Source organism: Culex pipiens, chromosome 1, assembly GCF_016801865.2.
Source record: "Culex pipiens pallens isolate TS chromosome 1, TS_CPP_V2, whole genome shotgun sequence".
Classification (NCBI taxonomy): Eukaryota; Metazoa; Arthropoda; class Insecta; order Diptera; family Culicidae; genus Culex; species Culex pipiens.
In genome coordinates, this window is record NC_068937.1 from 5,467,830 (window position 1) to 5,479,100 (window position 11,271).

The 11,271-nt window shown below is 33.5% G+C and overlaps 1 protein-coding gene across 1 annotated transcript in view; it reads right to left on the bottom strand.

The window, feature by feature from the left end:
• The window catches only part of LOC120421066 (gamma-aminobutyric acid receptor subunit beta-like), a 34,032-nt gene extending 23,052 nt beyond the window's left edge, over positions 1-10,980 (bottom strand). The window contains exon 1 of the mRNA XM_039584211.2: positions 10,283-10,980. Within this exon, the coding sequence (XP_039440145.1) occupies positions 10,283-10,422 (140 nt within the window). The 5' untranslated portion in view covers positions 10,423-10,980. The remainder of the gene's footprint in view (positions 1-10,282) is intronic.
• Between the last annotated feature and the right edge of the window lie 291 nt (positions 10,981-11,271).

Genomic DNA, 11,271 nt, shown 5'->3' on the forward strand with positions numbered 1-11,271 from the left:
TTTTGTGTGACTAATTGAGATTGTGTGTGACTTTCTGTGACTATTTGCGATTGTGCGTTATTTTATGTGATTGTGTGTGTCTTGCGAGCATGTCCATCTCCAGATTCATAGACACAATCGATAATATTATTTCAAAAAAGGATGTTTTGTATCGTGACATCACAGTTTGAATAAATTTCTACACAGAAACATCAATTTCCTTAACCCTCTACAATCCAACCCCGCATCTAGACGGGCTTTGATTTAAAAAAATCGCTAAAAATCCATTTTTAAACCAATTTTTGATGTTCAAAAAGCTGTAGAAAGAAAAACTCTTAAAATTTTAGGACTATTCTAGGGTTGGAAGTTTGACTTGTTTTATGTAACTTTGCCAATGTTTTTAAAAATGTCATTTTTTTAGGGGTCAACTTCGGATGTGTTACACAGCAAAAAATCCGATGGTAAAATCGCATGCAAAAGCATGCACATCACCTTCGTCAAAATAAACATTTAATATTACACACTGGATGTACAATTTTTGCAAACACAAAAAAAAAGTTGCAACCGACGGAATTCAAACCCGGCACCAACAGTATGGACTGGCGCCTTTGCCCACTCGGCCATCAGACCAATAAAAAGTTGTAAGGAGAACGCATATATGAGCTTTACATTTCGATCAAGTAGGTTTCCCATACTGATGGGCTACATATTTCAGGGTGTAAAATCACATCAAATTGTATAAAATAATGCAATATTTATTTTACACGCGGGACTTTTACACGTAGCTGGATTACTACTTTTTCAGCTGTGTATTTTTTTCTAACATTTTCTATATTTTAAGTAAAAAGAAGTATGCAATAATTTTTGTATTGCTACACTTTTTTTCGGATCTGGTACGTTTCGCCGAATGTCGTATCGCCAACGGTCATTTCGCCGAATGTCGTTTCGCCGAATGGTACGTTTCGCCGAAAGTCATTTCGCCAAATGGACGTTTCGCCGAATTGAATAAAAAATATTTTTTTGTATAATTTATGCTATTTGTCGCTGCAGTGCCATCTTGTAATTCACTCACGCAAACTTGAGAAGGAATGGCAAGATAATAATATAATAATTTAAAAATAAAGAACGTCTTGTGTTTTGAAGAATGCAAAAACTCACAGAAATAATACAAATAATTTGCTAAAAAATGAAGAATGCAAAAACTATCAGAAATTTTTCTAAATGCTATGCTAAAAATAAAAAAAAACTGCTCATGTTTGCAAGATTGCAAAACCTAACAAAAATTATAGAAACAATATGTTTCAAAACTAAATATACATAAACTCACAGAAATAATTGAAAAATATGCCAAAAATATAAAATGCAAAAACTAACAGCAATTTTGCAAAATGTTGTGCTGAAAACCAAAAGAACCGCTCATGTTTGAAAGAATGCAAAAACTCCCAAAAATTATACAAATAAATTGCTTGAAAAACAAAGAATACAAAAACTCTCAGAAATAATTTAAAAAAATATGCATGTTATAATGCATAAACTTATAAAAATAACATACTAAGAAACAAAAATTATTTTTTTTAAAAGATTGCAATCAATTTTTAGGGACATTATATTTATTTTACGATTATTTGTCAATTCGGCGAAACGTCCCATGCGGTGAAACGACATTCGGCGAAATGTCCCGCACCCTTTTTTTCAAGTTAAATGATAATGGTGTCATGTGTGACTATGACTGTAAAATATAAAAAAAATAGATAGACAAAATGTAATGATACGAGGTGGTAGAATAGGCCAAATACTGCCAAGAACAAACAAAAACAGTTACTAAACAAGATAAATGGAAATAAAAAAACAACAACAAGAGAAGTAAAGTTTTTCGTAAAACAAAGTCCTCCTGAACCCGACAAAAATATAAAAAAATGAAAAAAATGGGCAGTAGAGGGTTACATCTAAATCCAGTAATATAAGCCTCACCTCACGAAGGACTTCCCATCAAGAAGTGACTCCAAATGTTTGTAATGATTTCGCTACATCATTCTTCTGATATGTATTCTGTTACAAAGTGGTTAGGGGCATCCAAAAATGACGTAGATTTTTTTTTGAATGCCGCAAATAACCTTTTTCCAGGACAGACTTTCAAACAATAACAAAATTTATTTGAACCATGGACATTTACTAAACAACTCGCCTTCTTCTCGTCTTAAAACGTAGTTTGCGAATGACCCCCACACGACCGAAATCGAGTATGGTGTGAGAGTGATAAAATACTTTGCGCTTAGCGTGTAATTGTGTGTGTGTGCTCGCTCGCTCGTTCTGCCCTACGATAATCCCAGTCGCGACGGTTTCAGAATCCCTTCTCATTCTAGGAAAAATGGAGAGGGAAATTCTGCCGAAAAAGCGGGGTACATTTGTCCGGGAAAAGCATGGGCGTTCTTGTTGTTGTTGGGCTTGAATTGAACAAAAAGAGGGGAAGCGGCTGAAGGTAACGGTTGAATAACACACAACAAAAAGTTTGACTTAAGGGTGATGAGAGCTGGGCGTAAATGATGCTCGCTTCAAGGTCGGTTGTCGTCGTGATTGTTATAAACGCTTTTTAGATGAACTTTTGAGAAGGTTCAATACTCTGGAGGTTTGGGTTATTTCTAAATTGTGGAACAAAACATCAATTTTTAAAATAAAAGATCATTTTATTTTTTGACTAACCCTCTCATTTCTACAAACCAATTTCGATTTAAGCCGTTTCGAAAATTCTTCAGAGTACATCGCTCTGATGCTGTCAGACGTCAGGCCCAGAGGCATTACGACACGTGACATTTATTACATTTTTCAGCTCTCATCACTTGCGTGCGATATTACCGGTTTAACGGTGTCATCTTATTTACTTTTTATGTTCGTTTTTTTGTAATATCATTCATATATCCAGAGTGTGTAAATGCTGGACGTGATGGAACGTAAGGCGAAACAACTGGATAATAATTGGATGACAGAAGAAGAACTCACAAATTTTGGTGAATAATGGAGGGTTATGAGGAAGAAAACACTTTTTTTATTGTTGATGTTCTCTTCAGATTAAAGACATTGAAAATTTAGCAGCTGATTTTTTGAATAGTCTCCATAAAAAAAATAAATCCGTCTCCATTAAATCCATCTTCGTCTTAAAGGTTAGTACAGATTTACAAATCGTTTTGGGTAAAGTAGTAGGTAGTAATGAGAATAATTCCAGAAAAAATATAACAGTCTAGAAAAATACCCTTGAAAGTGTTATAAAAACAAAAAACATATTCAAAAAACACAATCAGCCCTAATATTTTATAAGATCTAGAAATACTAACCATTTTTCAAGTATGAGGATTTATTTGAAATTTCGACAGTATGTTTACTCCAAGTATCAAAAGATATCACTAAAGCAGGTATGTCACACAAACAAACTTGCTCTTTTTGACAGTTTGCGTTCTTTATTTGTTTGCAGAAACGTCAGCTTGCATACATTTTGAGTTGTTTACGTAAAAAAAAAGTTTGCTATTTTGGCAACCTGTCATGAAAATTCAAACTAATTTTGTTTGATTGTTTTTAGGATATTTTCCAACAGGTAAGGTTTTTCTCAAGATTATTATTTTTAAAACATGTACTGGGGTAGACCGCACAAAGTCCATGCACTATTTCGTAAAAAAAGTTTTTTCAATAATAGTTTGAAAAATAGTTACGTAAAAAATTTTTAGTTTTAATTCCGGGGTGACTTTGATAGTCATAATTTTTCTTGTTAAAATCATGTTCAAACTTTATATGTATGTACGCTAAATATACCATCACTAAAGTAGCTGATATAGTTTTTGAGCAATTCTCTACGAAATCGGTCTTTTTTCCTAAATTTTAATTTTTGTATTTTTTAATCCGACTGAAACTTTTTTGGTGCCTTCGGTATGCACAAAGAAGCCATTTTGCATCATTAGTTTGTCCATATAATTTTCCATACAAATTGAGTGCGGTGCCTGTGTGGACGCGCAGTCCTGTTTTTTTTCGTGTTATTTTCCGTCTCTTTTGTGTCGCTATTTGTGTACATGGGGTGATTGGATTTCTTCTTCTTCTTTTTTCATTTATTTTTTGTTCGCGCGTTCGTTGGCCGATGAATTTTATTTTTGTTCTCTTTATATAGTTTTCGATAGAAACGATCCGATTTTTGTTTTTTGAGACAAGCAAATCGTATTGCTGGATTAAGTCCTTTCCATATCATCGAGGATCGGAAGGCACGTCGACGGATATGTTTTAAGGCTTATGATATAAAATAATTTTAATGAATGAAGCCCTTCCTACATCACCGTTAATCAGAAGGCACGCCGACGGAGAATTTCTGGAGAATCGCGGTCGAATTAATACTATATTTAAATCCCTAGATAGGTATCTTTCCACAGCCGGCTGCCTAAGATTTTTAAAATTTCAACCGATAAACAAATTGCTCATGGTCGCATCACCTACCACAGTGAATCCTGACCTCATACCCATCTTACTAACCCCTCAAAACTCATGTGATACTTTGTCGGAGACGCAGTCGATTTGGCGGTCCCATCACTCAAGTATCGGCTAACATTCCCATCCACTTCCCCGTGTCTTACCACTGGTCGTGGCCGGCGTCGGTATTGATCAGCACGATAGGGACCTTTGAAAATTGCGAAGGGGTGATGATTGGTTCCTACTTTTCATCTGTGGTCCACGGAGCAATGTTTGGGGGTCCTGGTCAATAACGAAGTAGCAGCTACGGGTAGACACCAATGCTATGCTATGCTATGCTATAATTTTCCATACAAATTTGGCAGCTGGCCATACAAAAATGATGCATGAAAATTCAAACATCTGTATCTTTTGAAGGAATTTTTTGATCGATTTGGTGTCTTCGGCAAAGTTGAAGGTATGGATATGGACTACACTGAAAAAAGTGATGCACGGTAAAAAATTTTGGTCATTTTTTATTTAACTTTTTGTCACTAAAACTTGATTTGCAAAAAAACACTATTTTTATTTTTTTTTTATTTTTTGATATGTTTTAGAGGACATCAAATGCCAACTTTTCAGAAATTTCCAGGTTGTGCAAAAAATCTTTGAGCGAGTTATGAATTTTTGAATCAATACTGATTTTTTCAAAAAATATTGAATGTTTGGCCCTTTTGAAATGTTAGTCTTGGTTTAAAAATTTTGAAAATATTTTTACGAAAAGATCGGAAAATTTCACGAATAATTCATATTTTAACATTGAAAATCGGACCATTAGTTGCTGAAATATTGACATTAGAAAATGGTGGGTTGTTTGGGTGGGACTTAGAAAACATCAATTTTCCTGTTTTAAACCTTTGCATGGCAATATCTCAGAAACTAAGGGTCGTATCAACAAAGTTCAAAAATGCAAATCATAGAGAATTTTCTCAGCTATTCAAAAATATTTTTTCAAAGGTGGCAAACATGTGCACTTATTTAAAAAAATAAAAAACTGTGACTATTTTCAAAAAAGTCACCAAAAAATGGATTTAACTTGAAAACGATGCACTTTATCAAAATTTCACTAAAGTACTTTTTGATTGCAAATTTGATTTTACATCGAAAAATGAAGTTGAAAAATTTTTGCGACCAATTTTTCGATTTTTTGAAAAAATCAGTATTGATTCAAAAATTCATAACTCGCTCAAAGATTTTTTGCACAACCTGGAAATTTCTGAAAAGTTGGCAATTGATGTCCTCTAAAACATATCAAAAAATAAAAAAAAAATAAAAATAGTGTTTTTTTGCAAATCAAGTTTTAGTGACAAAAAGTTAAATAAAAAATGACCAAAATTTTTTACCGTGCATCACTTTTTTCAGTGTAGTCCATATCCATACCTTCAACTTTGCCGAAGACACCAAATCGATCAAAAAATTCCTTCAAAAGATCCAGATTTTTGAATTTTCATACATCATTTTTGTAGGGCCAGCTGCCAAATTTGTATGGAAAATTATATGCGCAAACTAATGATGCAAAATGGCTTCTTTGGGCATACCGAAGGCACCAAAAAAGTTTCATTCGGATTAAAAAATACAAAAAAAAATCGAATGACCGAAATCTGAGAGAATTGTTCTTTTAAGAAAAATAAAAAAACAATATTTATATTAAGTTAACGAAGTGTGCTTATTAGTAAAATAAATATAAATTTGAGGTAAAATTGTTAAAAAGTCGGAATTTTGCCTAAAATTTGTTCAAGCTAGTTTTGTTTATAAAATTATCGATTCATATTGCATTTTATACTGAATTTGAAGCACGAATCACAAGTTTTCACATTTTACATGAAAATTGTTCAACTGAAATTGCCTATAAATTTGGTGATTTTTGTTGATTGTGTTTCAAAAACACATATTATTTATTATTTACAATTTTTTTAACCTTCTCCTAGTGGAAAATCATGTTCATTGAGTAAATCATGACACTTTGAGAAGTTTAAAATAATGACTTTCATTAACATTTTCTTAACTATAGTTAACTAACCTTTTAAACTTGTCAAAATTTTATGAAAAGTTCTTCTTGAGGTACTTTGAACACTTCTCTACCACGGTCAGTATGTTTCTAAACCATTCCTTACGTATTTTAATTGTACTCTTCATTTTGCGGAAAAATCGCAAACCTATCAAAGTCACCCCGGCTATCAAAGTCACCCCGTTTTACGGTACAATTATATGACTTTTTTCTGCATAAGATTTTTTTTATTATATTGGAATCTATAAAAGATAAATATAGCAACTTGGGCAAACTAACTCACACGAAATCGGGAAAAGTTGCCCCGACCTCTTTTCGATTTGAGCAATTCTCTACGAAATCGGTCTTTTTTCTTCAATTTTAATTTTTGTATTTTTTAATCCGACTGAAACTTTTTTGGTGCCTTCGGTATGCCCAAAGAAGCCATTTTGCATCATTAGTTTGTCCATATAATTTTCCATACAAATTTGGCAGCTGTCCATACAAAAATGATGTATGAAAATTCAAAAATCTGTATCTTTTGAAGGAATTTTTTGATCGATTTGGTGTCTTCGGCAAAGTTGTAGGTATGGATACGGACTACACTGGAAAAAAATAATACACGGTAAAAAAAATTTGGTGATTTTTTTATTTAACTTTTTATCACTAAAACTTGATTTACAAAAAAACACTATTTTTAATTTTTTTTATTTTTTGATATGTTTTAGAGGACATAAAATGCCAACTTTTCAGAAATTTCCAGGTTGTGCAAAAAATCATTGACCGAGTTATGAATTTTTTAATCAATACTGATTTTTTCAAAAAATCGAAATTTTGGTCGTAAAATTTTTCAACTTCATTTTTCGATGTAAAATCAAATTTGCAATCAAAAAGTACTTTAGTGAAATTTTGATAAAGTGCACCGTTTTCAAGTTATAGCCATATTTAAGTGACTTTTTTGAAAATAGTCGCAGTTTTTTATTTTTTAAAATTAGTGCACATGTTTGCCCAGTTTTGAAAAAAATATTTTTGAAAAGCTGAGAAAATTCTCTATATTTTGCTTATTCGGACTTTGTTGATACGACCTTTAGTTGCTGAGATATTGCAATGCAAAGGTTTAAAAACAGGAAAATTGATGTTTTCTAAGTTTCACCCAAACAACCCACCATTTTCTATCGTCAATATCTCAGCAACTAATGGTCGGATTTTCAATGTTAATATATGAAACAATTGTGAAATTTTCCGATCTTTTCGAAAAAAAATATTTTCAAAATTTTCAAATCAAGACTAACATTTTAAAAGGGCGTAATATTGAATGTTTGGCCTTTTTGAAATGTTAGTCTTGATTTGAAAATTTTGAAAATATTTTTTTCGAAAAGATCGGAAAATTTCACAATTGTTTCATATATTAACATTGAAAATCGGACCATTAGTTGCTAAGATATTGACGATAGAAAATGGTGGGTTGTTTGGGTGAGACTTAGAAATCATCAATTTTCCTGTTTTTAAACCTTTGCATTGCAATATCTCAGCAACTAAAGGTCGTATCAACAAAGTCCGAATAAGCAAAATATAGAGAATTTTCTCAGCTTTTCAAAAATATTTTTTTCAAAACTGGGCAAACATGTGCACTAATTTTAAAAAATGAAAAACTGCGACTATTTTCAAAAAAGTCACTTAAATATGGCTATAACTTGAAAACGGTGCACTTTATCAAAATTTCACTAAAGTACTTTTTGATTGCAAATTTAATTTTACATCGAAAAATGAAGTTGAAAAATTTTTACGACCAAAATTTCGATTTTTTGAAAAAATCAGTATTGATTAAAAAATTCATAACTCGGTCAATGATTTTTTGCACAACCTGGAAATTTCTGAAAAGTTGGCATTTTATGTCCTCTAAAACATATCAAAAAATAAAAAAAATTAAAAATAGTGTTTTTTTGTAAATCAAGTTTTAGTGACAAAAAGTTAAATAAAAAAATCACCAAATTTTTTTTACCGTGTATTATTTTTTTCCAGTGTAGTCCGTATCCATACCTACAACTTTGCCGAAGACACCAAATCGATCAAAAAATTCCTTCAAAAGATACAGATTTTTGAATTTTCATACATCATTTTTGTATGGACAGCTGCCAAATTTGTATGGAAAATTATATGGACAAACTAATGATGCAAAATGGCTTCTTTGGGCATACCGAAGGCACCAAAAAAGTTTCAGTCGGATTAAAAAATACAAAAAAAATCGAATGACCGAAATCCTAGAGAACTGCTCATTTGCGTGAAACTTCACGAATCCGAGGTCTGTTTTTTGATATCTCGTGACGGAGGGGCGGTACGACCCCTTCCATTTTTGAACATGCGAAAAAAGAGGTGTTTTTCAATAATTTGCAGCCTGAAACGGTGATGAGATAGAAATTTGGTGTCAAAGGGACTTTTATGTAAAATTGTACGCCCGATTTGATGGCGTACTCAGAAATTCGAAAAAAACTTATTTTTTATCGAAAAAAACACGAAAAAAGTTTTAAAAACTCGGCCATTTTCCGCTACTTGACTGTAACTTTTTTTTGGAACGTGTCATTTTAAGGAAAATTTAATGTAATTGTCGAATCTTTATGACCCAGAAGGGTCATTTTTTCACTTAAAACAAAAAAAAATCATTTGAAAATTTCGTGTTTTTTCTAACTTTGCAGGGTTATTTTTTAGAGTGTACATAAGGAGTTTGCTTAAAAACATCACGAGTTATCACGATTTTAGGAAAAAAAAAGTTTTGAAAAAGTTACTTTTTGAACTACATGAACTGCCGTGATCAACGACGACCAACATTTTCAAAACATTTTTTCGTAAAATCGCGATAACTCGTGATGTTTATAAGCAAACCCCTCATGTTTACATATCATTTTTTTGTAATTGTCTGCTCTACAACTTTGTTGAACATCGTTACACTCTAAAAACTAACCCTGCAAAGTTAGAAAAAACACGAAATTTAAAAAAAAATGTTCTAAATGAAAAAATGACCCTTTTGGGTCAATGTAGATTCGAAAAGTACATTAAATTTCCCTTAAAATGACATATTCCAAAAAAAATACAGTCGGGTAACGGAAAATGGAAGAGTTTTTAAAACTTTTTCGTGTTTTTTTTTACGATGAAAAAAAACGTTTTTTCGGAATTCTGAGCACGCTATCAAATCGGGCGTACAATTTTACATCCCTTTGACACCAAATTTCTATCTCATCACCGTTTCAGGCTGCAAATTATTGAAAAACACCTCTTTTTTCGCATGTCAAAAAATGAAAGGGGTCGTAAGGGATAGAAGTTACCCCTTAGGACAAAGTTTCACGCAAATCGAAGAGGGGTCGGGGCAACTGCTGTGTGAGTTGGCGGAGAATTACCCACCTCCAAAATTAAATTGTTGAACTAAATAGAAATTTTGGTAAGTTTGAAGATCTGGCAACACTGTCAAACGACTCCTCCACTTTGGTGAGGGGTAGGAAGTTTAAAAATTGTAAAATTGTCCCAAACATTTTATTTTAAATTGAAAGCGTTTTCTACCATTCTTTTGTTTTGTTTTAGGCAATTTAAAATAACTCAACTGAAAAAGAATATTCTTACTAATGAAATTCAGTTCAGTTTAGGTTTTAAAAACTAATAACACACATCACAGTTAATTTTCAGAAGCGATATAATCTTAATACTGATCCACATCTTTTTTTGGAATTTTTAATATGAGTTGTGGTTTTTTCAATGAATCAAAAAAATAAAATTTTAAATGATAGCTGATGAGTTAAGGCTCATCTATTAAATAAATGTTTAAACATTCCTCAAATCGCTTACCTCTTAACGGCCCCTCCGGTCTGCGCGCCGCACAGCAGCAGCACAAGTCCCGTTATCACCAGATGTCGCCACCAGAGCCAACACCACCACCCGGTCCGCTGCCACATTTTCACCGGCCAGCCACCACCTTCGCACCCCATCCGTCCCGACCCCAACTTGAACCCCTCTTGGACTCCGTCTCCCAAGATTTCCGCGAAACTGTTTTTTCAAAATTCAACTTTAAACTTTGCTTATTTTGGTCTCACACTAAGCCATTCACTATAACTCACTTAAGCAGGATATTTCGCACCCGGTTCCACCGTCCAGTTCCGGCCAACTTCGCGCTGGGACAACCGCCGCGGGACACATGCTGCCACTCTGTTATTTTTTTCTAACTGCGTTTGGAATTTCAATTCCCAGTAGCTTTAAGCCCTGATAAAAAAAAGCTCACATGCACTACTCCCCCAGCCACCACCATCACCACATGCGGTGAAAAGTTTTTAATTATTTTCCGTTTTCCATTTCCGTGGGAGCTTTTTCGCGAGAGAGAGAAAAAAAAAACTGCCACTCAATTTGCTGCCACCACCAGAGGCAGATTCCGCCGGCGGACAAGTTTTCGACTTCCTCCAGCAGGCAATGATGTACTGGCGCTGCTGCCACAACTATCAGCAAAACTAGTGCTCGATATCCTCCTCCTCATCATCGTGCTGCTGCTAGAGAGGCATCTGAAATGGTAGACAAACAGAAAGCACACACAAAATGAGCGATTTTACGTTCCATTGGAGCATAGCTTTTAATTGGAGATTATTGACATTTTCCTCCCAGCGACGGAACATCATCATCGTCATCAAAGTCTGTCTCGGAAAACGAGGAGGAAAAAACAGCAAATTGATGGGTTTGACGAGAAACAAGTTGGGGTGGCCGTCCCACCATGCCTTTGAACTACGTTATTGCAGAACATTGCTTCTGGTTGTGTTCCACTGAGCAGATAAAACCTATTTGCTACGATT